The sequence below is a fragment of the Salvia miltiorrhiza genome, chromosome 6 (assembly GCF_028751815.1).
Source record: "Salvia miltiorrhiza cultivar Shanhuang (shh) chromosome 6, IMPLAD_Smil_shh, whole genome shotgun sequence".
Classification (NCBI taxonomy): Eukaryota; Viridiplantae; Streptophyta; class Magnoliopsida; order Lamiales; family Lamiaceae; genus Salvia; species Salvia miltiorrhiza.
Window position 1 is genome coordinate 34,543,899 of NC_080392.1, and position 27,411 is coordinate 34,571,309.

The following is a 27,411-nucleotide window of genomic DNA, read 5'->3' on the forward strand; positions in this document are numbered from 1 at the left end:
GAAATGGGAAATAAAAAGAAAAATATAGTTTAAACATAAACCTTTAATTTTATTATAACTACAAAATGACCACTCAATTTTGAAATTGATTTCAAATTGAAAACTGTCTTTTTAATATAACTAGCATTTGCATCCCGTGCAATGCACGGGAAAAATATTTTTTATTTTTTATATTTATATAAAAATTAATACTAATTTAATTATCATACTCATAAATATAATAAAAAATAATTTTAATTAAATATATTTGAATTGAATATTAAAAAATTTAAAAATAATAAGAATTTACAATTATAAAATTTGATATTATGAAAGCAAAAAAAGTAAAAAAATAAAAAATACTAATAAAAAATTTAAAAATATATATTTTTTTCAAAAAGATGAGAAATGAGAGAGAAATTTATAAAATTTTAATATTTAAACAAATTTAATTTTTACATTTTAAATCAAATATTTACATAAAATATATCAAATTAAAGCTCTTATCGTGATCTTTAATTTGATATGCATATTAAATATTTTATAATTAATTGAATTTCTCAATTTTGGTAAGAAATTAAACAACATATAAGAAGTTAAAGAGATGAAAAATAAAAAGAAAAATATAGTTTAAACATAAACCTTCAATTTTATTATAACTAATATTTATTTAATTTTGTTTTATAACAACATATTAGTAGTTTGTTTGTTCAGTTGACCGTGGATTGTATAAATTCATTTGAATGGTGTTGTCTAATTAATTAATAGATAATAGATTTGGTTTAATTAGAGAACGTGGGATTGTATAAATCCATTTTAATGGTTTTTTGTCTAATTAATTAATAGATAATAGATTTGGCTTAATTAGTGAACGTGTGAAACGAATGGGATGTGAATAACATATTTATAACCTTCATATTAAAAGTATTTTCAAAATTGCCAATAAAATCAATTTCAAATTAATTTGAAATCAATTTGAAATTGAAAACTCCCTTTTTAATATAGTATAGATATAGATAATGAAAGCCGTTTACTTGAGAGTTGACCCTCAATTTCAAAATTTCCTACCTACCGCGACCAGAGTAATAATCTCATCTGATTCTTCTTCTAATTTCCAATTTTGAGTGAGAATTACATGCAAATTAATGCACCGTTTTTTAATTCTCTGCTTCCTCTTCACTTATACAGCTGCTGCTGCTGCTGATCACATTTCTATCAACTGCGGCGGCGGAGCTACAGCTGTCAGTGGCATAAAATGGGGCGGAGACTCAGACGCTACACCGAAAGGCTCATCAAAGGCATCAACTGCCAAGGGAGAGCTGATCACAGCCGTCGATCCAGTTCCCTACAGCACTGCACGCATCTCCCGCTCCCAATTTTCCTACTCCTTTCACCTCACTCCAGGTCAGAAATATATCCGCCTTCACTTCAATCCTGTCTACTACCGTGGTTTTGAAAGCTTCCACGATCTCTTCTCCGTCGAAGCTGGTCCTTTCACGCTACTTGCTAATTTCAGTGCTTCCCTAACTGCTCGTGCTCTTTCTCTCAATGTTATTGCCAAAGAATTCTGCTTAATCATACAAGAAAATCAACCCCTACACATAGTCTTCTCTCCGGAAATATGCTTTCGTTAATGGGATCGAGATTATATCACTGCCTTCCACCAGTTCTTACTGTCATGGTGGAGATAGTAAAGTTCACGTGCTTGAGCAAAACTACACGTTCCATGTTCAAAACACCACTGCACTTGAAATTGTTCATCGCCAAGATACAAAATGGGGTTCTGTCTCGTCGTCGTCGGAGAGCATATTTGGGATGAGGGCATCAACTCTTGAACAAAATGCAAACAAGGTTTATTATAATAGGAGCTGGCGAGTGTCTGTTGATGTGGGATTCGGGTATATGGTCAGGGTTCACTTGTGTGAGCTAGGAATCATACACAAGGATTTTATGCTTCTCATTAATAACATGGCTGCCTTGAGTGCTGATATGCTCCCACAAAGGGGAAATCAAAGCATTCTCTGGTATAAAAACTATATGGTGATGGTGGAAGGTCACAAAAGAGAGGGTGAGCGTGTAATCACTATTTCTCTTCTCTCTCAACATGAATTCTTGGACAGACACGGCCCATTTGAAGGATTTGAAGTATTCAAGTTAAGCAACCCTGATGGCAGTCTTGCCAGTCCCAATTCTCTTCCTCCAAGTGGAGATTCACCACCACTAACTCTACTACACTCTCTACTTGGTCCCACAAATATTATTGCAACTGTTGTGTTTACTTTGATTTGTCTGATAAATATACTTGTCCATTTGCTCTGTGAAATGCGGGGAGCGGACTTAACTGAGGAGGAAGACAAGCCATCGGCCAGGGCAAAGCGACTCTGCCGTCGCTTTACACTAGTTGAGATCCAATCAGCCACAGACAACTTCTACGGTGCTAATTTCATAGGAAAAGGTGGATTTGGTAGAGTCTACAAAGGACTCATAGATAATGGGAGAGAGGTTGTGGCCATAAAGCGATTAAAACCAGACTCCAATCAAGGGGAGCAACAGTTTTGGACAGAGGTTGAAACACTTTCTGAGATTCGACATGTTAATATAGTTTCCCTCATCGGATACTGCTTGGAGCAACGGGAAATGATGCTTGTTTATGAGTACATGCCCTGTGGGACATTGGCCGATCATCTCTACAAACTAGCCAGGAAAACCAATAATATTTACCCTCTCTCTTGGAAGCAACGACTTAAGATCTGCATCGGAGCTGGTCGAGCACTGGACTATCTGCACACTGGCCATGGGATCATACATCGTGATGTGAAGGCTTCAAATATTCTTCTTGACGATAACTTTGTCGCTAAAGTTTCAGACTTTGGCTTAGCTAAAACTGGAACTATCAGTGAGTCGCGAAGCCAAGACAGCACAAAAATAAAAGGCACATTTGGATACATGGACCCAAACTATTTTAGAACTCGCAAACTAACAAAAAAAAGTGACACATATTCTTTTGGCGTGGTGTTGTTGGAAGTTTTGTGTGGGAGACCAGCTGTGGAGCCATGGAATGAAGAAGATAAGCGTAGTCTGACTATGTGGGCAATAGATAACATTAGTAAGGGAAAAGTTGATGATATTGTATCTCAAAGTCTGAGAGGGGAAATATCACCAGATAGCCTGAAGACATTTGTAAAGGTTGTGGAAAGATGCCTGCATGATGAACCAAAAAAACGGCCTGCAATAGCACACATTGTTATGAAACTTGAGCTTGCACTTCAGCAGCAGGAGAAGGTAGAATCTCTGGATCCAAATGAGAGGACTAGTGTTGAGAATTTGTTTTCATCTACTGATAAATATCAGAAGAAGGACATGAATCTTATGGTACCGGATGAGAAAATAAATGTTGACAATGATGTGAGTCCCAATTCGGAAGGGCAGTTGTTACCCCCAACCCAGTTTAAGGGTTTTCACCTTTGCGGAACTGAGGGTTGCCACAAGGAAGTTCAGAAGTGATTTTCTGCTGGGTGAAGGAGCTTTTGGAAAGGTTTACAAGGGCTGGCTCAATGAGAAATCCTCTGGTAAAGCTGGAAGTAGAACCCCCATTGCTGTTAAGAAGTTGAGTTCTGAAAGTATGTGGGGATTTGAAGAGTGGCAGGTAATTCAGTTGTATATCACTTTGCAATGGATTTTGAGTTGTTGGTTTTAACCTATACTTAGCTTAGAAACACCGTTTTACTATTCCCCTCTAAAAGGCAATTTTACTTTTACCACTGTTGTTATTTAGTCAGCTCTTTAGTTCTACCTGTACAATGTTTTGTGGTGACACTAACGTGTGACAGACTGAGAAATTTTGTTTTTAAATGCTGTATATGCCTTTGGATGATATTATGCTTTTTAGACTTTGTTTGAAAAACTGAGACCTGAGTAACTTAATTTATATGGTTTGTGTTTGAAAGAAGAAAGGTTTTGTGATTCTACTTTCACCTTTTTCCATTATGTGAGCAAATAGGGTGATTGAATATTCTAAATCTTTTGTACCTGAGCAGTCTGAGGTGCACTTCCTTGGAAGACTTTCTCATCCTAATCTGGTGAAGCTGTTGGGGTATTGTTTTGAGGAGACAAAGCTACTTCTTGTCTATGAATTCATGTCCAGAGGCAGCTTAGAGAACCGTCTGTTTGGGAGTAAGGGATTAAATTGCTATCTAAACCAACTATATTATATGTTATTTTACATTTCTCTTGCAATGCAGTTTACTTGTTTTCTTGGTTAGGGGGCACGTCTATTGAGCCGCTTCCATGGGACATTAGGCTGAAGATATTGATTGGAGCAGCTCGTGCTTTGACGTTCCTGCACGCATCAGATAGAAAAATTATCTATAGGGACTTCAAGATCTCAAGCATATTGCTTGATGAAGTATGTTGTCAACTTCTGCTCTAGTGCTGTTCAAGTATCAACCATCTCATTTTGGAACTTTAGCTTGCATTTTTAGATTTCTACCTAATTTTGTTCGGATCAGAGAATCACCTCTTATAGTAATGACTAATGAAATTGGCTTCATCTGTGCTTTCCCCCAAAATAATAGTTTATTCAAATGGATAATGCATAGGCACATGAGTGGATGCCTATATTTAATTAACCTTAGTGATTCATCTGCAGTCATACCAAGCCAAGCTATCCGACTTTGGGATAGCGAGTTTGGGTCCAACAGATGGTGATTCCCACGTGACAACACTGGTTATGGGAACATATGGTTATGCTGCTCCGGAATATATCGCCACAGGTAAATATTTCCAACTCGCACATTGTTACACAGATTGTAGTCATACATATTAAAATGAGTTGGTTAGTATTACAGGGCACTTGTATGTGAAGAGCGATGTGTATGGGTTTGGTGTGGTGCTGGTAGAAATGCTGACAGGGCTGCACGCACACGACACCAGTCGTCCTTCTGGAAAACACAGTCTGGGTGATTGGATCAAGCCACATTTATCAGATTGGAGGAAGTTGAGGCACATTATTGATGTCCGTCTAGAGGGACGATATCGTACTAAATCAGCAATACAGGTAGCTCATCTCGCCTTAAGTTGCCTTGAACGTGAACCCAAAAACAGACCCTCGATGCAGGAGATAGTGCACAAACTGGAAAGAATCGCTTCTTCTAAGGAAAGAGCCTAGAGTATACTTTGGTCACTAGGCTGTCAATCGGTCCGTGTTGGAAGTTGTTATTGTGATAGTAAATAGAGTATAGAGTTTGAAGCATAAACTGTACCACCTTGTTGTTTGAGTCCATCCCCATCATCTTTTCTTTCTATAAAGTTTCTATTTTAGCTCTATCTCCTTTTACCAGATTCCAAGTGCCATGTATTTTTAATTTCCAGCGTAAATTTCAAATCATGTATGAAAAGTAAGATGTAGAATTGGTGTGCATGATTCTTGAACAAATGAATAGTTGAATAATACAAATCCTACTTGGTGCGTCGTCTTACACCAAAAATATCCGACAGTCAGCCGGTATGCTCATACTGCACAGACAGTAGCAAGCAAAATCGTCTCCCAAGGGATCGGTGAGAATTCTCCTAAAATTCAACCTGCAAAGAAACTCAAGAAACGAAATTATGGGGAAAAATATGAAAATACTAAAATAAAAATAAATAAATAAATAAATAAAATTCAAAAGAAGTGCATTGGTTCTAATATTAAATATTAAATAGAAAATTCTAACAATTAATAAAGAATTCCAGCAATCAATTAAGTTCACCCTAACTTAATTATTCCGATCATTGATGCAAATATAACTTTAATTTATGCAAGCAAATCAGTTATAACCACCGAAGATGCTTCTGACGTGATCTTATTTCTCCTTAATTATTCGGTAACCAGGAAGACGCTTCACTAATTACTACCCTAATCGACTGACAATCGTAAGAGACGCTCTATAGGTTTAATGAGCCGACAGCACTAATATCTAGAGAAACCCGATTCAAAACCAATAAACTCTGACGAATGATTATTGAATTAAGACTGTTTTTCCCTTGACCCTGATGTGTCAATTTACCACTAATCAAACCTAAACCACAATTACGGATGGCCGATTCAATTGGTTGTATAATTAATTCTAACCCACTAAATATTGCGCACTACCTAATGGATTAAAACAATTAATGACGATAAACACGGAGAATCACAGATACAAGCATAAAATAAAGTATAAGAACAAATTAGATCTCACAGAATAATCTTACTAGTGCTTCCCTAATCGTTGCTGGAATAAACGAATTAGCTAAAACTCATAAATAAAATAAATATAAGAAAATAAAATAAAAATAGCGAGAAGAGAGATGAAGGAAATAAAACTTGATTCAAAAGCCAAAGTAGGCGTCCTATTGTTGCTCCCTTATATATAATATTAAGGAAACAAAATTGAAACCTAATCTAATACTATTATCTAAGTAAAGTGGCGCAAGGCCCTAACAAAATAAAAGCTTAATTCAGCCCACAACTAAAAGAATAAAAATTGGTCCACTAAAAGACAAAATAAGAGTCAGCCCACAATTATCTTCGCGTCAATCTTCAATTTCGGACATTCCAGACGGTATGGGCACACCGCTCAGCCTGTTCGCACAGCTCTCTCTTTACAGCTTCACAACTTCCAAAACTCTTCTAAAAAATCGAAGCTTTTCTCCCAAACCTATCAAAAATCATTAAAATAATTTATTAGTTCCACAATTAACTCCAAAAGATAATAATAAGCAGGAACTATGCATTAAAATCCACCAAAAATATTCAAAATATACGTATAAAATACGCCCAATCAAACTCCCCCACACTTAAACAATGCTCGCTCTCGAGCATAAGAAGAACAAAACAAAGGGAAAAAACAAACTCAAAAGACAAGACAAGACAAGACAAGACGCAACTAACGACGACTAGCAATGGCAACAATCACAACAAGAAAATCTCAAAGTTAGAATAAGATACAATCATCCTTTTTCCTCAAACCATTCTTGAAATCTACAAATATGTGCATTCACCATTCATTCGAATCAAAAGTGTGCAAATCAATCCAGCCTCACCATGTTCACTCAAATCTCTCAATATCAAAAGGTAAGGTAAATTCACACACATGCAACTTGACTCTATCCATTATAAGTTTGCCACTATGTCAATATCTTCAATTCGAAAACTGAACTCATCCATGAATCAATAGGTCTTTTTACAAGGTTGTAATGGGGCTAGGGTGCATAGGTAGGATAAACAAAAGTGGATAAATAAGGCTAATAAAACCAACAAAATGCAAGTAGTTCACCACATTCGAATCTCAATAACAATCTCAATAAAATCAACCCTCATTCCCAATATATAAGCACTCAAACTCCAACATTCTCTTCTCCATCGCTTCCCTTTTTTCGTTTTTTTTTTCTTCTTTTTTCTCTCTCTCTCTTTTTTTTTTTTTTTGCATATGGTACTTTTCACGATTTTTTTTTCTTTTTGAACTAACATCATAACATCACCTCATTCTTAAACAACCAACAACCTCTTTTGTCAATTTCAATCCTCAATCATTTCAACCAAGCACTAAATTTCAATCAACCTTATTCTTCCAACAAAATAATATCACAAAACAAACCACTTGCATCATGTTGGAAAAGGACAAAGCAAGGCTAAAAGAAGGCTAATGGCTAAAATTTTCAAGGCTTCAATCATATATAACAATAAAAAGGTTCAAGGCTTCAAAATGGCTCACTAAAGGATATTGCAAGGTAGGACATTTTTAAGGCCAATGAGGTTTATTCCTAATGCCTAAATCACCTTCACAAATGAGTCCAATTCCAAAAAATCTGATTATGACAACATGGCAAATCGAATATCAAGAAGTCAAGTATGCATAACACTCGTAAAAAACAAGCAAGGAGCATTGAAATTATTGCTCTAAAGGCTCAATCCTCACTATATAAGTGGCTTTCAACGAAAATGATCAATTTGCACATTCGTCATCCTCAAACACATATGGGTTTCAACACATTTTTGTATCATCCAAGAAAGCAACCAAACAATCCATATCAATATGCTCATCCTAACAAATCAAAATGCTCGCATGAAAAGTTGCCATAGACAGACTCACAAACACCAAACAAAAACCAAAACAAAACGAGCACACAGACTCAAGACAAAAGACATAAAAACTCCCCCACACTTAAACAACACAATGTCCTCATTGTGTGGAAAAAAACTAAGAACAAAGACACAAAACAAAAAAAGCATAAAAGATAAGAAAAAGAAAAAGAAAAAAAAAACGAAAGCAAACTAACAAAAACTTCCCTGAAACTGGATCAATCATCGGGTGGTTTCAATTTCCGCTTTAGCAGTTTCACAATTGAAGGCACAATCTGTCCTGTGCTGGTTGGTATGGGCATACCGCGCGACAGATGCCAAGTGTGAACTTCATTGGTGGAGTTCGACTGCACTTTACACCCTTGAATTTCATCATAACATTCTGGTGGTTCTTTATTCATCGTGAATATTTCCAAAATCTCCCTGCCACATTCTTTATTCTTATTTTGAGCCAACCTGAAAGGAAAAGTGAGAGAAATTAATGCCTTAGAATTATAAATTTTAGATTCAACACTTACCTCGGAAGAAGAAAGATTTTCATATTGTTGTGCCTCTTCGATAACTTTATCTTTCTAAACATTTTCTTGCTCTTCCTTCTTCCTTCATCTTCATTAGGCTTTGGATTACAGAAATCTTCCTCACTCATTAAATTCACAGCATAAACATACTCCCTAGGATGTACTTCTTCGTGAGATGGAAGTTTTGCATGATTGGCTTGCAACTTGTTCACTTGAGTAGTGAGTTGAGTGATCTGTGCGCCCATACTACCCAACACAGCCTGCGTCTCTTGCTGGAAAGCTTGCTGACTTTGTACCAAATTATTAATAATTTGGCTGCTCTGTGCTAGACTTTGAAGAATATCGCTCATACTGGGATCTGGGCAGTCGGTATGGGCATACCGCCCAACTTACGGCTGTTCTTGAGTAAAAAATCCAGGCGAATGACTCCAACTAAAATTTAGATGGTTATCCTTCTGGATTTGAGCTCCAACAAAGCCTCTAACTAAGGAAGTTAGAGCCTCGAGTTTCTCATTCACACCTGCATCTTCTGCTATGTTGACGGGCCTATACCTGTCATCATCCTCATCCTTATATTGTTGACCATTGGAGACCATATCAAAAATCAATTGTTTTGCTTCATCCATGGTCTTGTTGGTCAAACTTCCTCCACAAGCAGCATCAACAATCCTCCTGTCAAAAGAAGACATACCACGATAAAAATAATTAATGAGCAACTGATAATCAGAAAATTCGTGGTTAGGACATCTATGACATAATTGTTGAAATCTCTCCCAATAATCAGACAAACACTTGTGTTGCCTTTGCTTGATGCTACTAATAGCTATTCTTATATTTGCAGCCTTTGATTCTGGAAAGAATTTACGCAAGAACTGTTCCTCTAAATCGTTCCAAGTTCTGATTGAGCTAGGCGATAGATCAAACAACCAATCTCGAGCTCTACCCTGCAATGTATGAGGAAAAGTTAGTAATCTTAAATGATCTTCAGAAAAATTTTGAGGCCGTAAGTAGTGCAAACTAAATCAAATTCAGCAAGATGTTTATGTGCACTCTCTCCAAGCGAGTCGCTGAATTTTGGAAGAACTTGAATGAAGTCAGGCTTGATTTCAGCATTTTGATTAATCGTGGGCAACACAATGCATAGAGGATGATTTCTCCGATGGCGGCCCAACTCTCTTATTAATGGTGGTGGTGGCAGAATATCATCACGGTCATCGTCTCAATCTTCAGACATTTCAGCTTCAGCTCTAGATCAACATCAAACAAAAAAGAAATAAAATAAAAAAGCAAATCGAAATAATAGGAAAATTACTACTTAAAAACCGATCCCCGACAATGGCGCTAAAATTTGGTGCGTTGTTTTACACCAAAAATATCCGACAGTCAGTCGGTATGCCCATACTGCGCAGATAGTAGCAAGCAAAATCGTCTCCCAAGGGATCGGTGAGAATTCTCCTAAAATTCAACCTGCAAAGAAACTCAAGAAACGAAATTATGGGGAAAAATATGAAAATACTAAAATAGAAATAAATAAATAAAATTCAAAAAAAATGCATTGGTTCTAATATTAAATACTCCCTCCGTCCCTGAAATGGCTTCCTCTTTGGGGACGGCACGGGTTTTAATGAAAAGTTGTAAAGTGTATTGATAGTGGAGAAAAAGTGATATAATTATTATTGGAAGTTGTGAAAAGTGTTATAATTAGTATTGAGAGTGGTGAAAAGTGAAAAGTAAGAATAAATAAAGTATTATTAGTGGTGGGGTAGATGTCCAAAAATGGAAAGAAAGAAAGAGGAAGTTATTTGGGGGACGTCCCAAAATGGAAAAATAGGAAGTTATTTTAGGGACGGAGGGAGTATTAAATAGAAAATTCTAACAATTAATAAAGAATTCCAGCAATCAATTAAGTCCACCCTAACTTAATTATTCTGATCATTGATGCAAATATAACTTTAATTTATGCAAGCAAACCAGTTATAACCACCGAAGATGCTTCTGACGTGATCTTATTTCTCCTTAATTATTCGGTAACCAGGAAGACGCTTCACTAATTACTACCCTAATCGACTGACAACCGTAAGAGACGCTCTATAGGTTTAATGAGCCGACATCATTAATATCTAGAGAAACTCGATTCAAAACCAATAAACTCGAACGCATGATTATTGAATTAAGACTGTTTTTCCCTTGACCCTGATATGTCAATTTACCACTAATCAAACCTAAACCACAATTACGGATAGCCGATTCAATTGGTTGTATAATTAATTATAATCCACTAAATATTGCGCACTACCTAATGGATTAAAACAATTAATGACGATAAACACGGAGAATCACAGATACAAGCATAAAATAAAGTATAAAAACAAATTAGATCTCACAGAATAATCTTACTAGTGCTTCCCTAATCATTGCTGGAATAAACGAATTAGCTAAAACTCATAAATAAAACAAATATAAGAAAATAAAATAAAAATAGCGAGAAGATAGACGAAGGAAATAAAACTTGATTCAAAAGCCAAAGTAGGCGTCCTGTTGTTGCTCCCTTATATATAATATTAAGGAAATAAAATTGAAACCTAATCTAATACTATTATCTAAGTAAAGTGGCGCAAGGCCCTAACAAAATAAAAGCTTAATTCAGCACACAACTAAAAGAATAAAAATTGGTCCACTAAAAGACAAAATAATAGTCACCCACAATTATCTTCTCGTCAATCTTCAATTTCAGACATTCCAGACCGTATGGGCACACCGCTCAGCCTGTTCGCACAGCTCTCTCTTTATAGCTTCACAACTTCCAAAACTCTTCTAAAAAATCGAAGTTTTTCTCCCAAACCTATCAAAAATCATTAAAATAATTTATTAGTTCCACAATTAACTCCAAAAGATAATAATAAGCAGGAACTATGCATTAAAATCCACCAAAAACATTCAAAATATATGTATAAAATACGCCCAATCACTACTGTTGTGGCCAGAAAACAGCATTTAAAAAAGTGGTGCATATATATCACATGAAAAGCATATAAAGGTGATTTTAATCATTCATCATGCAGCCCCACCAACAAAACAAACAATAAGAAAAGACGACCAAGGATGTCATCTCCTACCATTTTTACAAAGTTTTGAATGAATACGGCATTCAAATGCACTATCTCATTATCCTCTGCTTCCTCTTCACTTTTACAGGCGCTGCTGATGATCCTGATCATATTTCTATCAACTGCGGTGGAGCTGCAGCTGTCAATGGCAGAAAATGGCGCGGAGACGCTACACCAAAAGGATCATCAAAGGCATCAACTGTCAAGGGAGAGCTGATCACAGCCGTCGATCCAGTTCCCTACAGCACTGCACGCATTTCTCGCTCCCAGTTTTCCTACTACTTTCACAGAAATATATCCGCCTTCACTTCAATCCTGTCTACTACCGTGGTTTTGAAAGCTTCCACGATCTCTTCTCCGTGGAAGCTGGTCCTTTCACGCTACTAGCTAATTTCAGTGCTTCCATAACTGCTCGTGCCCTTTCTCTCAATATTCTTGCTAAAGAATTTTGCATAATCATACAAGAAAATCAACCCCTCAACATAGTCTTCTCTCCTGAAAGTAGCCAATCCAAGCATACTTATGCTTTCATTAATGGGATTGAGATTATATCAGTCCCTTCCACTATTTCTTACTGTCACGGTGGAGATAGTGGAGTTCGTGTGCTTGGTGAACAGTCTGTCATCTATATTAACAACGCTACTGCACTTGAGAGGGTTTATCATCAAAATATGAAATGGGGTTCTGTCTCGTTTGGCCATGATATGTTTGGGATATGGGCATCAATTCTTCAAGGAAATGGGATTCAGGTATTTGGTCAGGGTTCACTTGTTCGAGGTAGGGCTTAAAATGGATTTTATGCTTATGATTGATAACAAGGTTGCATTGACTAGTGTTGATATGCTCCAACAATCGGAAAATCAAAGCCTCCTTTGGTATAACTATATGGTGATGGTGCAAGGAAAGAAAAGAGAGGCTAAGCATAGAATCTCTATCTCCCTGCACTCTCAGCATGAATTAGTGGATAGACAAGGCCCAATTGAAGGATTTGAAGTCTTCAAGTTAAGCAACCACGACCTCAGTCTTGCCACTCCCAACCCTCTGCCTCCACCAGGAGATTCACCACCACGCTCTACCCCAACTCTACTACACTCTCTTCTTGGCCGCAAAAATGCTATTGCAACTGTAGTCTTTGTTAAGATTTTTCTGGTTAACATCATTGTTCATCTGCTGCACAAACTCTGGGGAACTGCAGATTCTTCCGAGGAGGAAAACGAGCCATCTGCCAGGGTAAATCGACCTGCTTGCCGTCGCTTTTCACTGGCTGAGATACAGTCTGCAACAGACAACTTCCACAGCAGAAATTTCATTGGAACGGGTGGCTTTGGGCATGTCCACAGAGGGTTCATAGATAATGGGAGAGAGATTGTAGCCATAAAGCGATTAAAACGACACTCCAGTCAAGGGGATCATCAATTTTGGACAGAGGTTGAAATGCTTTCTGAGCTTCGACATGTTAATCTAGTTCCCCTCCTTGGATTCTGCGCAGAGCAACAGGAAAGGATAATTGTTTATGAGTACATGCCTTGTGGTTCATTGGCTGACCATCTCTTCAAACTTGCCCTGAAAAGCCATGATTACATTCCTCTCTCTTGGAAGCAACGACTTAAGATCTGCATTGGAGCTGGTCGAGCACTAGATTATCTTCACACAGGCCATGGGATCATACATCGTGATGTGAAGTCTTCAAACATTCTGCTTGATGAGAAGTTTGTGGCTAAAGTTTCGGATTTTGGCTTAGCTAAGACTGGATTTGGCACTGAATCTCAGATTCAACATAGCACGCAAGTTAGAGGCACACATGGATATTTGGACCCGTATTACTGTGAAACTCATAAACCAACAAAAAATAGCGACACATATTCTTTTGGTGTGGTGTTGTTGGAAGTGTTGTGTGGGAGACGAGCATTGGAGCAATATAATGAAGAAGATAAATGTCGTTTGACTACATGGGCTATAGATAACATTAGTAAGGGACAGGTTGATCATATTGTACTTCCAAGTCTAATAAGGGAAATATCATCAGATAGCCTGAAGACGTTTGTGAAGGTTGCAAAAAGATGCCTGCATGACGAACCAAAAAAACGGCCAGCAATAGCACATGTTGTTATGAAACTTGAGCTTGCACTTCAGCAGCAGGAGAAGGCAGAATCTCCGGATCCAAATGAGAGGACTAGCGTTGAGAATTTTTCTTCATCTGCTGATAAATATCAGAAGAAGAGCATGAATTTCATGGCACCAAATGAGAAAACAAATATTGTTGATGCCTTGCCTCAGATGGAGAATGCGACATCCTTGGGTCCCAATGAGATAAGAAATGTTACTGATGCCATGCCATGTAATGGTAATGATAGAACTATTTTATCAAGTTGCCTGAAACCAATGGCGTCTTCCTCTAATGTGCGAACTGTTACATTTCTACCAAGTGAAAAAATTAACAGCACGATGATCAATTCTGGAAGACAAGGTGGAAGAATATCCATGATGCTTAGGATGTCACAAAAACTTTGGCCGTGGAAGAGCAAGAAACCTTCAAACAAAATGGACTTGGTTGGCACCTCAGTATCAGGTGTGTTTTGGCTATAATAAGTAAATTCCGCACTGCTTCACGTTAGTCCAGGTCATAGCTAGCACAACAACTGCGAACTTAACACAAGTGACATTAGTGGCTGAATCTTGATATGGATTTAATACAAGTTATTATGCCACATGAATGAGTATCCATTCAAGAGGTAGTATAAACACAATTAAACGAGGAAAACTGCATATAACACACTTCAACAGATAGTAATTCGGATACGAAGAGTTTCATTTTAGCTATGACCATTACAATTTTTTTCTATACATATGATTTTTATGTATTTTCAAGTTAGTCAATCAATCTTTGACTTTATTGTTAGCTAATAAAATGAGTAGATTAATGGACTTAGTTTGTATTGGTGGATGGTATTTTGGTTCCAGTACCATCCACATTTAAAGTCACAGAAAATGTAAAAAGTAAAATGGTGGACATGTTTGTTGAAATTTCTTGACAATGTATTTTGCAGCACCGATATCACATAGGACGAGCAACATTACAATGGATGGCAGTACTATTATCAATAAGAGAATTGGTGGAATGATTTTGACTCCAGTAGTGGAGTCATCAAATGAAAAAGAACAGCACAGTCGAACTATGTCAGTTATGGATAACATTAGTAAGGGTCAAGTTGATCATATTGTGGCTCCAACTCTGAGAGAGGAAATCTCACCAGATAGCCAGGCAGAAAGATGGCTGCATGATGAACCAAAGAACCAGCCAACAACCATGCACATCGTAATAAAAAATGAGCCTGCACTTCAGCAGCAAGAGATGGCAGAATCTTTGCCACCGAAAGAGAGAACTAGTGTTGAGAATGCCTTTTTCTCTACTGGTACGACTCAGAAGGAGAGCGTGAATGTTCCTGTACAAAATGAGAAAATTAATGTTTCTGATGATGCAAGTCTCAGTATGGGAGGACAGGTTTTACCCAAAAGTTTAAGGATTTTCACCTTTGCGGAACTGAAAGCTGCCACTAGGAATTTCAGACCTGCTTCCGTACTGGGAGAAGGAGGTTTTGGAAGGGTTTACAAGGGCTTCTTAGATGATAAATCCTCTGGCAAAGCCGGAAGATCCCTCATTGCTGTTAAGAAGTTGAATCAAGAAAGTTTTCAGGGCTTTCACGAGTGGCAGGTAATTCACCTTTCTATCACTTTTCATTGGCTTTAGAGTTGTAGGTTTTGGCCTATCCTCTGCATACAAAATATCATATTCTGTTCCCCTAAAAGGGAGTTTTACTCATACCTCCACTCCATAATTTACTAGAGCTATTTATTTCTACCAGTGCAATGTTTTGTGGTGACACTAACTTTTGGCAGGCTGACAATTTATGTTTTGAAATGCTTCATATGCCTATGGATTATGTATGCTTATTTTAGACTTTTCTGGGAGATCCAAGTCCTGAATAAATTAGTTTATCTGCTGTGTTTGAAGGAAGAAAAGTTTTGTGCATGCCTTTATAGAGTATGGTAATTGCATAATGATGTGTGTGTGTGTGCAGTCTGAGGTGAACTTTCTTGGAAGACTTTCTCATCCTAATCTGGTGAAGCTGTTGGGGTATTGTTATGAGGAGAAGGAGCTACTTCTTGTCTATGAATTCATGCCCAAAGGCAGCTTAGAGAACCATCTGTTCAAGAGTAAGGAATTAAAATGCTATGTAGACCAACTTTATTACATTCTCTCTTGCAATGTAGTTTGCTTACTGAGTTTATCTTGGTTAGGGAGCTCGTTTGTGAAGCCGCTTCCATGGGAAATTAGGCTGAAGATATTGATTGGAGCAGCTCGTGCCCTAGCATTCCTGCATGCATCAAAGGGAACAGTTATCTTTAGAGACTTCAAGCCCTCAAACATATTGCTTGACGGAGTAAGCTCTCACCTTCAAACTAACAAACCTCTCGTTTTGGAGCTTCTATATTGTTATTAACCTCAAGTCTTTTATCCTCAGTCATACCATGCCAAGTTATCCGACTTTGGCTTAGCGAAGATAGGTCCAGCAACAGATAGTATATCCCACGTGACAACACAGGTTATGGGAACATATGGTTATGCAGCTCCAGAATACATTGCCACAGGTAAACACACGCCCGATATCATACTTTTAGTCGTTGAATCCAGTGTATCGAACTGAGTTGGTTAGTATTATTGTTGCAGGGCACTTGTATGTGAAGAGTGATGTATATGGGTTCGGTGTGGTGTCACTAGAAATGCTGACAGGGCTGCGTGTACATGACATAAATCGTCCTTCTGGGCAACAATATCTTGTTGATTGGATGAAGCCAAATTTATCCAATATGAAGAAGTTGAAGAAAATGATTGATGCCCGTCTAGAGGGACAATATACTAGTAAATCAGCAATACAATTAGCAAAGCTTGCCTTAACTTGCCTTGAAAGTCAACCCCAAAACAGACCGTCCATGCAGGAGATAGTTGAGATACTCGAAAGAATTGATAGTAAGAGACCTACCACAATAGCAACTTCACAGATCAACAGACTAAAGTCTGTTGGTCTGTGAAGTTGTGATAGTAAATAGAGAGTTTCAGTGGTATTTTATATCGTAATCTGAATCCAAACTTGATCTTTTGGGTTTCTTTACTTTACTACTCAAAACGATGCAATATCCTTAGGATGAAAATTTATGATTTTGTTGATTTCAATGATGAAATGGGCATTTCATTTTCCATAATCATCTCATCCAAATTTCTTTTGTTACTCGTGAGCTCCTTGCGAGTATTTTACTAAATGTATGTATGATTGATGAGTAAAACATACACACACTTGCTTGATACTTATTGGACATATTCTAAGAGGATCAAATTTGTGTGCCTTTATGTTAACAGCGATCATGTAGCTACAAGGTATAAAATTATCATGGCACAAAAAGATACGAGTATAATATTTAGATTCACCAAAAGTTTCCGGCTATAAGAGAATCAAAGATAGTTAAAGTAAATGGCAAAATGATTTTGCTGCTAACATGTATATTAATTACAGCACTGAAGCTGCGAATTTAGCAACGACCTTATTCTATGTTGCTTTAACATCAAATATAAAAGCTGTTTTTTTATTAACAAAAAGAAAAGAAAAGAAAAGAAAAGAAAAGAAAAGAAAAGAAAAGAAAAGAGTGCACTATGACTTTACATCGGTATCCCATCCATTAAGCAGCAGTAGAGCAATTAAATCCGTATACCATCCCTTTCCAGGCAATGCAAAGTTGATGGTGCTGCAAAATATACAGTGATATGAAGCAATGTATGGTGTGAGATAATGGCATTGAAGCTCTATTGTTTACTAGAATGTAGGAGTATATATTATAGTTAAACATACCGGAGATGCCAACCAAATGCATTTTGTATGAGGAAGGTTTCCTAATCTTCCAAATAGTCTTCCAAATAGGCCTATGTTTTCTTGGTGAATTCATCATTATATCCTCTCTTTGCACATTCCCAGCTGACAACTCAAGCCCAACACTTATCTTCCGAGTAGATGAAGATGAATACACACCATTTCTCTCTGCTTCCTCCTGCTGCACCAGTGCTTGCTGAAGCTGTGTGATAATCTGCGTCATTGCTGGCCGCTCCTTGGGCTCATCATCCACGCATCTCGCTGCAACTCCCACAAATGTATCCAGGCTATCTGCTGATATCTTCCCTCTCAGACTCGGAGCTACGATCTCAGCAACTTGACCACGGTCAATCTTCTCTTTAGCCCACCTAGTTAGACTACCCGCTTCACCCCACGGCCCCGTTGCAGCTCTCTCGCTCAATACTTCCAGCAACACCACGCCCAAAGAGTAGGTGTCACTTTTCTGTGTTACTCTACGAGTGTCGCGATAGTATGGATCCAAATACCCACGCGTGCCTTTCACTTGTGTGCTTTGAGACTCCTCGCTGCCCGTTCCAGATTTAGCTAGCCCAAAATCTGAAACTTTAGCCACAAGCCTCTCGTCGAGCAGAATGTTTGAAGTCTTGACATCACGGTGTGTGATCTCTCGCCCCGTGTGAAGATAGTCTAGGGCCCGACCAGCTCCAATGCATATGTTAAGCCGCTGCTTCCAAGAGAGAGGATGGAAGTGATTGTGTTTGTGGAGATGGTCAGCCAATGTCCCATTGGGCATATACTCATAAACAAGAATCATTTCCTTTTGCTCAATGCAGCATCCGATGAGAGAAACTAGATTCACATGTCGAAGCTCAGAAAGCGTTTCAACCTCCATCTTAAACTCACGCTCCCCTTGCTTGGAATCTGGCTTTAATCGCTTTATGGCTACAATTTTTCTCCCATTATCCATGAACCCTTTGTACACTTTACCAAATCCACCTCTTCCTACCACAAATCCTTCGTGGAAGTCCCCCGTGGCTGCTTTGATCTCAGCTAGGCGAAAGCAATGGCAGAGCCGCTTTGCCCTGCCCCATGGTTCGCCATCCTCCTCCGTGTCCCGGATTCTTTGCAGCAGATGGTAACCGACGGTTGCAAGACAAAGCAAGGTAACGACAACAGTTGTGCGACTAATACTGGAGTCACTAGCACGCGGCAACAGAGGAGGATTGGGACTAGCAAGACTCCTGTCATGGTTGCTTAATTTGAAGACTTCAAATCCTTCAAAGGGGCCATGCTTATCCAAGAATTCATGGTGAGAGTAGAGAGAAATGGAGATATTTCTCTTACCCTCACGTTTCTGCCCTTCCACCATCACCATGTAGTTGTAATTATTTCCCATTCCATCTACCAAATCATCAGGACTAGTCAATGCAATCATTTCATCAATGAGAATCATGAAATCTTTGTGCATTTTGAGACCTAGCTCACATAAATGAAGCCTCACCAAGTACCTGAACCCCACATCAACACCCACTCTCCACATCCTATTGTATGATAACGATGATGATGATGCCCACATCCCAAACATGCCATCATCAGAGCCCCATTTTATGTTTTGGCGATGAACAATTTCAAGTGCAGTGCTGTTGTCGAGATGCACCACGTACCTGTGCCCTAGGACGTGAATTCCGCGATCCCCACCGTGGCAGTAGGAAATGGCGGAGGGCACTGATATGATCTCAATCCCATTGATGAAAGCGTAGCTGTATTTGGATTGGCGAGTTTCGGGGGAGAAGAGTATGCGGAGGTGTTGGCGTTGTTGGATGATGATACAGAATTCCTTGGCGAGAGTATTGACAGCAAGAGCACGAGCAGTTATTGAAGCACTGAAATTGGCTACTAGTGTGTAGGGACCAGCTTCGACGGTGAAGAAGTCGTTGAAGCGCTCAAAGCCATGGTAGGCGACGGGATTGAAGTGAAGGCGGATGATTTTCTGACCTGGACTGAGGTCAAAGGAGTAGGAAAATTGGGAGCGGGAGAGGCGCGCGCTCTTGTATGGAACTGGATCGACGGCTGCGATCAGCTCTGGCTTCGCGGTGGACGCCCTCGATGAGCCTTCTGGTGCGGCGTCTCCGAGCCATTGTCTGCCGCCGAGGGCTGTCGCCGGTGCAGCTCCGCCGCAGTTGATCGAAATGTGATTAGGATCGGCGGCGATCAAACTGAAAAGGAAGAAGCAGATGATGATCAGAAGGTGCAGTGTCATGTTCAAATCATCGCAGGAGAGATGGTGAGTCAACTTCAAATCTATCAGAAAAGAAGAAGAAGACGAAGACGAAGAAGAAGACGAAGAAGAATCCTCTTGTTTGATCGGGCACTAATATTATATGCTACCTCTTGTTGCATTCATTTTCAACGAAATTTACTTAGTATCAATTGTCTTCATTCCGCGTTCCGCCACACCTCATTCGGCGTGTTGAAATTTATATATCTATATAGATTGTTCTATTCACTCTCTCTCTTCATGCCCAAGTAGACTTGGCAAAACCGCCTTTTTTTTATTGGAGACTCTGAATTGACCCTCAACTTCACCATTACCGTACTATCATCTCATCTTCGAGAAATCAGAATCAGAATCACTTTGATATGCTGCACAATCATATGATCATCGTCTTCCTCGTGATTTCTATCGGCCGTCTAGGCGCCGCTGTGGATCCTAATTGCATTTCGATCAACCGCGACGGCGGAGCTGCACCGGCGACCGGAAAATGGCACCGCGACGCTGCACCAAAGGGCTCATCAACCACCTCAACTGTCAAGGGAGACCTCATCACGGCCGTCGATCCCGTTCCCGCTCGAATTTCCTCATCCCAATTTTCCTTCTCTTTCCAGCCGAGTCCAGGTCAGAAATTTCTACGCCTCCCTCATCCGACAATGGTTTTGAAAGCTTCAATGATTTCTTCTCAGCCAAAACTGGTCATTTATCGTTGCTAGCTAATTTCAGTGCTTCCATAACTTCTCTGGAATACAAACATATACTTCAACCCATCTGTTGATTGTCAAATTCAGTTCATGTATTTTAGAAAATAAAAGGAAAAATATTACTCTTTCCTAAGAATTAGGAAAAGGTTATACATTGAATTTTGAATTGAAAGCTTTCAACATATCCGTGGGAGTATTTAAGTAAAGAGGCCAACCTAACTCCAGATTAAGAATGTAAGCATGAGCAATTGTCTCTTCTCTAAATAAAATTGGAGAAAAATGAAGCATGGCCAATGCTATATCAAGTAATTGCAAAATAGTTCATATAGTTTCTTTTGTAGTTTGATAAGTTACAAAATTATGTAGGAAGAGAGAGAGAGAGATGCATTTCAGAGTTCATATGTTGAGTAATAAATTGCTATTTATGGCATTATTTACGTAAAATGGTTATACTTTAATTTTGAATATATTTTTTCACTTCTGATGACAAGTCCTAGATGCAAATTTTGCTTATAATGTGAAATAAACAATTTGATGCATTTGGTCATAAAATTCGGATTTCTCACAATCACATGAATGCATGAGAGTTCTCTACAATTTTAATACCTTATTTCGGATATAGAAGTGTACCACATTTAATGTCTCACTTTCAATTTTATTTACTTTTATATTTTTTTTTCAATTTCAAGTTTATATGTTTTAGTTTAATTTTGTGATTATTAACTAGAATTTAGTTTAATGATAAATCGATAAATTCAAGCCTGCATTATTTAGAAAGCTGCGGGGTGGTTTTGTTTCCAGGTAGGGATACTAGTGAAGTTGATGTGTATGTTGACAACAGCACTTCACTGGAAAGGGTCCATTACCAGCACATAAAATGGGGGCCTGTCTCGGCCGGCGATGATATCGCCTCCATGTTTGGGATGTGGGCTGAGCCAACTATCAAAGAAAATGCAGAAATGGCTACTAACAAGACGTGGAGAGTATCTGTTGATGTGGGATTCAAGTATGTAGTGAGGCTTCACTTGTGTGAGGCAGGGCTGGAGATGGATTTTGTGCTTCTCATTAACAACATGATTTTCTTAACGAGTGCTGACATGCTCCAACAGAGGGAAAACAGAAACTTCCTTTGGTATAACAACTATGTGGTGATGGTGGAAGGCCTCAAACAAGAGGGTAACCGTGACATCTCTATTTCTCTGCACTCTCACCATGAATTCTTGGATAGGCACGGCCCGCTTGAAGGATTCGAGGTGTTCAAGTTGAGCAACCATGATGGCAATCTAGCAAGTCCCAGTCTTGTGATTCCGGTACAAGATTCACCATCACAGACTCTGCTGCACTCTCTCCGAGCTCTACTGTACAATCCTTATGGCCCCATGAGTCTTCTCTCATATACTATCTTGCTTCATATGTGTACAATCCTCGTCGTAGTCTACTTGGAGAGCAATGCTTTTGGCCTCATGAGTCTTTTGCCAAATACCAAGGAGGATAATAAACCATCGTCCATGGCAAAGCGACTAGCTGAGATTCTAGGAATATGTGAATATGGTGGAGTGGACAGAGGGTTCGTGGATTATGGGAGAGAGATTCTAGCCATAAAGCCATTAAAGATAGATTTCAAGCAAGGGGAGCATGAGTTTCGGACAGTGATTGAGACACTATGGGGGCTTCAACATGTTAATCTACTTTCCCTCATTGGATGTTGCTGGAAGCACCAGGAGATGGTACTTGTTGATGAGTACATTCCCACCACGAAAATGGCTGACCGTCTCTATAAACCACCCAGGAAAAGCAATGATGTTTGTCTGCAATCATGGAAGCAACGACTCCAGATCTGCATCGAAGTCAGTCAGGCACTAGAGTACCTTCACTCTGGCCCCATGATCGTGCATAGGGATTTGAAAGCTTCTAATATTCTGCTTGATGAGAACTTTGTGGCTAAACTTGCAGATTTTGGCTTAGCTGAAACTCGGAGTTTCAGAAATTCACAGAGCCAAGATAGCACAGATCTTATAGGAACATGTGGATATATTGCCCCGGACTTTTTTACAACTGGTGAGCTAACAAAAGGAAGTGACGTCTATTCTTTTGGCATGGTGTTGTTGGAAACATTGTGTGGAAGAGCTGCAATGAAGCCACGGAGTGAAGAAGATAATCGTAAAGATAATAATAGATCTCAGAAGGAGAACATGAATCTTGTTTCACCTAATGTGAAAATAAATGCTGACAATTATGTGAGTAGGATGGAGAGCACCGGCTCACAGCAGCAAGAGATGCCTCCCGGATTCCGGTTCCACCCCAGCGATTTAGAGCTGATGGCATACTACCTCAAGAAGAAGATCACCTCCACCCCTCTGCACATTGATCTCGACAATTGTGAGCCGTGGGATCTCCCAGGTAAATCGATATTTTTATTTTTTAAATAAAAATTGGTCACATGTCCAAACTTCTTCCAACTGATAAGATCCGGCCTAATCAATCCAGAAACTGCGGCTACATTTAGAGAGCCGGCATGGTACTTCTTCAGCCTGAGGGATAGAAAGCATCTGAACAGTACGCGGGCAAACTCCAGGTACTGGAAGACGAGGGGGATGCACAAACATGTGATGAACAGTTCTGAAAGTATGCAGGGATTTCAAGAGTGGCAGGTAATTCAGTTGTTATCACTTTGAGTTGGCTTTTAAGTTGTCGGATATGATGTATTCTTTGCTTAGAAATATCATTTATCTATTGCATGATCCATCTAAAAGGCACTGTTATTTACTCAGCTCTTTATTTCTACCTATATAATGTTTTGTGGTGACACTAACTAGTGACAAGTTGAGAATTTATGTTTCTAGCTATACAATGTTATGCTTATTTTTAGAACTTTGTTTAGAAAACTGAGAGGAACTTGTGTGTATTTTAACCTTGAGTTATTTATCCTGCCAAGATATCCGACTTTGGCCCAGCAAAGAACGGTCCAACACAGGTTATGGCAACATATGGCTATGCTGCTCCAGAATATATTGCCACAGGTGAATCTTCCCAAACTTCATTTAGTTGTTGAACTGAGAGAAATCAGAATAAAATTTGTGATCGCAGTGTAATGAGTTGGTTATTGCAGAGCACTTGGGTAATGTATCTCGTCTTAAAAAACTGGTGAGGGGGATGCACAAACATGTGTTGAACAGTTTTGAAAGTATGCAAGGATTTGAAGAGTGGCAGGTAATTCAGTTGTTATCACTTTGAGTTGGCTTTTAAGTTGTTGGATATGATGTATTCTTTGCTTAGAAATATCATTTATCTATTGCATGATCCATCTAAAAGGCACTGTTATTTACTCAGCTCTTTATTTCTACCTATACAATGTTTTGTGGTGACACTAACTAGTGACAAGTTGAGAATTTATGTTTCTAGCTATACAATGTTATGCTTATTTTTAGAACTTTGTTTAGAAAACTGAGAGGATCTTGTGTGTATTTTAACCTTGAGTTATTTATCCTGCCAAGATATCCGACTTTGGCCTAGCAAAGAACGGTCCAACACAGGTTATGGCAACATATGGCTATGCTGCTCCAGAATATATTGCCACAGGTGAATCTTCCCAAACTTCATTTAGGTTTTGAACTGAGAGAAATCAGAATAAAATTTGTGATGGCAGTGTAATGAGTTGGTTATTGCAGAGCACTTGGGTAATGTATCTCGTCTTAAAAAACTGGTGACACGAATGCGTGCATTTGACACCATTCGTCCTTCTGGACACTACTATGTGGGTGATTGGAAGCACATTGATGTTCGTATAGAAGAAGACGCCATGCCTTTTTGTGGAGTATACGATCTGGGTGATTGGACGAAGCCACATTTGAAGCACATTTATCCTACTAAATCAGCACTGGACATAGCCTTAATTTGCCTTGAAAGTGAAGCCTCAATGCAGGAAACACAGGAAAGAATCTCATCTTCTAGCGAGACTATGATGATTAGGCAGTCATTTGACCTCTGCTCTGCAGTATCAAGAGGCAGCCAACCAATATTATTTGTATGTTAAATCTATGTGCTCGATTGGTAAGGTGATGAAGAACCATTTGTGTAAAGTGAAATAAGAATTCAGTGTTGAACAATAAACTGAACCAAGTTTGTCAAGTGTGTGTGCTTCATTTCATACATTTGGCTGCGTTCTCTTTGGTTGTAAAATTATCATGAGAAAAGGATGGAAATGAATTTCCACTCTTGTGTTATCTCATGTTGTCTTTGATGGAATTTTTTTTTTATCCTATACACATGTTCTCTTTGTTGGAAAATGATGAATAAATTGTTAAATGACTATATTACCCTTATTGTTTACTTAATTATTTTATTCTATACTTTCAATTTGCTTGTTTTTTTGAGTGAAAAGACGGAACTTTCAATTTGCTTGTTGTTTATGCTTTTGTTTCACAAATCAACAAGTAACTATAATTCACAAATTCATTTTTTTTTCTTTTTTTCTTCTTCTGGTTTTTACGTTCTTATTTAATTATTTTTATGGATATTCAAATGTAATACCCAACAATCACAAAACTACAATAAAATATTATAAAATTGCATGAATTAATTAAATGGAAGTCACAAATAAACCAAATAATCGAAATGTTCATGAGAAAAAAATGACGCAAGTAATGAATTAATTAGGCAAGTTTTGAAACAAGCTCTACATATCAAATACCAAAATCATAAAAATCATGAGATTTCCCATAAAAGCCCATCTGCATTCTAATTTTTTGTATTCATACCAAAATCATGAGATTTCCCATAAAATCTCATCTGCATTACAAAACTGGAAATCAAAACTGAAAAATTTAGAAACAAAATAATACTATGGTGAGAAATGATCGAGGCAATACAATAGTGTTAAACTGAAATTCATATCTCCCTCCAAGATAGACTTTCACAAGCTGAAAAATATGTAAATAGTACTTACAATTTCAAGTGAAAAACACCAAGTTCTTAGCTCCCGGTTCAAGTCATTCAAAAAGCATAAAACTTTCACAAAAATAAAATTTCTAATGCAATAGTACTTACAACTCCCGACTCATTTGAATGACAAATTCCAGCCACGCTTCGTGAGGGAGGCTAAGGAAGAATCGGAATTCTTCCTTGTCTTTCGCAAGTTTTCTCCCTATTGCAACCTTAGCACTCATAGTTAGAATGGGAAACATGTCCAACGCTTCAAACAGAGATTGATGTGCAGTTTAGTCATCCTTTTTAGGGCTCGTTTGGTTTTCAGTAAAGGATTATGTGGGATAATTTGTAACCAGGATAATTAGTGTGGATAATGACAAATTATTAATGTTGAGTTAGTGTTTGCTATCATGGCTAAATACAGAATATCCTAGTTTAAGTTAATCCTAGAGGGGAGGTGGTATTATTAATCTTAAGAAATCTGGATTAATAATATTGGGTCGTGGGTTTAAACCGGGTCATCCGCATTATTACTAATTAATATCAAACACTAGACTGATCTGTACTAAATTAGCTAATACAGTGTATTAGCCAATATCAAACATGCCCTTAGGGGCCAAACTTTGAACCATTTGAACAAGAGTCTCATCTGTTTTTTTTACAAAGTTTGAGACTACTTCCACAAAAGCATCTTCACATATTGAACTCACGGCTTTACGCTTCTTTCTTACAAGGTTTGAGCCACTTCCACTTGCAGTATCACAATCATCTCCTGTTGGTAGAAAGTCTTCATTTACCTTATCGAGATCTGTCTCATTAAACTCACTAATCTCTGCATTGATGTTTAGAGCTTCATTCACAGTGTCCTTGCTCAAAGCTTCATTCACATTGTTCAAAACGCCATTTGCAGCTTCACCAAAGTTGATGGAATTATCACCTGTGGCCCTATCTTTGCCAAATATTTCAATCCAATCTTCATAAAATGGCCAAGGGTCATCCATCTTGTTCCTCATTGGTGTATAGCCCTTGATACAACAAAAATTTCATAGATAAGAGTAAAGAACATTGATGAACAGAAATGCATAGTAAGGTAAAAGTCATGATGGACTGGGCTGATAAGGAGCAGGAGCTCTATGATTCCAGCTATTTAAAGTCATTTTGCATTCCAAATAACCTCAAGTTTTCATCCCAAAGGACTGCAACTATCCTAAAAAGTGCATGAAAATGGCATGAAGAGAAAGACAAAGATCAAAGAATGATTACCTTGTACATTTCATCCCAAGATTCTTTTGTGCATTCAACCTTTTTTTGAATAGGGTTCCAGCTATTTCCACTCTTTGATATAAGTCCCGACAAGAAACTATATTGCCTCTTCCACACGTGAACCATTGATTTTATGTGGGGTTCCGCAACAAGTGTAATTCCTGGAATGGCCACCTTCATTTGATCCTCAAGAAAAAGATGATGCCTAGTTCTTAATCCATTTTCCCCTCGCCAATATACAACCTTGAGGCACTTTTAAGCCAAATTGCTATGTGATTGCATCACGGAGGATACGGGCATCGGATGCAGATCCTTCCCATCCACTTAGCATGTGGACAAACTTCAAATCACGATCACAAACTCCCAAGACATTTATAGATACGAATCCTTTTCTATTTCTATAATGAGGGGCATCAGAAAGCGGTACTGTAACTGGTATGTACATCTAAAGCACCTAAGCATCCCTAAAAAATTCTATATAATTAGCATGTACTATTATGGGCAGAATTAGTAAAATAATTGTTTAAATTACATTAGTATAAGTACCTTAAAAGGCCTCCATTGTTCACTTGTTTCATCTTCGGGCACGGGCACTGGGTTTACTAACAAGAGATGATGGAGACGCAATAAAGCATGTA

At 38.3% G+C, this 27,411-nt stretch overlaps 3 protein-coding genes and 2 pseudogenes across 4 annotated transcripts; 3 read left to right on the forward strand and 2 right to left on the reverse strand.

Annotated features, from left to right (window-relative positions):
* The first annotated feature begins 1,068 nt into the window (after nucleotides 1–1,068).
* LOC130989186 (putative receptor-like protein kinase At5g39000) lies at nucleotides 1,069–5,304 on the forward strand (annotated as a pseudogene).
* A 6,372-nt stretch (nucleotides 5,305–11,676) lies between these two features.
* LOC130989185 (receptor-like protein kinase FERONIA) lies at nucleotides 11,677–16,970 on the forward strand (annotated as a pseudogene).
* A 257-nt stretch (nucleotides 16,971–17,227) lies between these two features.
* Nucleotides 17,228–19,868, reverse strand: LOC130989189 (receptor-like protein kinase FERONIA). The gene is made up of 2 exons (XM_057913129.1): nucleotides 17,612–19,868; nucleotides 17,228–17,507 (listed from the first exon to the last, which is right to left on the reverse strand). Exons 1-2 carry the CDS (start codon nucleotides 19,866–19,868, stop codon nucleotides 17,461–17,463), a joined length of 2,304 nt encoding a protein of 767 aa, XP_057769112.1. The 3' UTR covers nucleotides 17,228–17,460.
* A 269-nt stretch (nucleotides 19,869–20,137) lies between these two features.
* On the forward strand, nucleotides 20,138–24,803 carry LOC130989187 (putative receptor-like protein kinase At5g39000). 2 transcript variants are annotated; one of them, XM_057913127.1, is made up of 7 exons: nucleotides 20,138–20,504; nucleotides 21,386–22,984; nucleotides 23,072–23,235; nucleotides 23,520–23,604; nucleotides 23,694–23,794; nucleotides 24,079–24,163; nucleotides 24,253–24,803. In XM_057913127.1, exons 1-7 carry the CDS (start codon nucleotides 20,249–20,251, stop codon nucleotides 24,615–24,617), a joined length of 2,655 nt encoding a protein of 884 aa, XP_057769110.1. In that variant the 5' UTR covers nucleotides 20,138–20,248; the 3' UTR covers nucleotides 24,618–24,803. The 2 variants fall into 2 exon arrangements, with proteins under 2 accessions (XP_057769110.1, XP_057769111.1); XM_057913128.1 differs by lacking the exons at nucleotides 23,520–23,604; nucleotides 23,694–23,794.
* Nucleotides 24,804–26,097: 1,294 nt separating this feature from the next.
* LOC130990801 (uncharacterized) lies at nucleotides 26,098–27,002 on the reverse strand. The gene is made up of 2 exons (XM_057915035.1): nucleotides 26,774–27,002; nucleotides 26,098–26,535 (listed from the first exon to the last, which is right to left on the reverse strand). The coding sequence occupies exons 1-2, from the start codon at nucleotides 26,951–26,953 to the stop codon at nucleotides 26,098–26,100; spliced, it is 618 nt and encodes a 205-aa protein (XP_057771018.1). The 5' UTR covers nucleotides 26,954–27,002.
* Nucleotides 27,003–27,411: the final 409 nt, after the last annotated feature.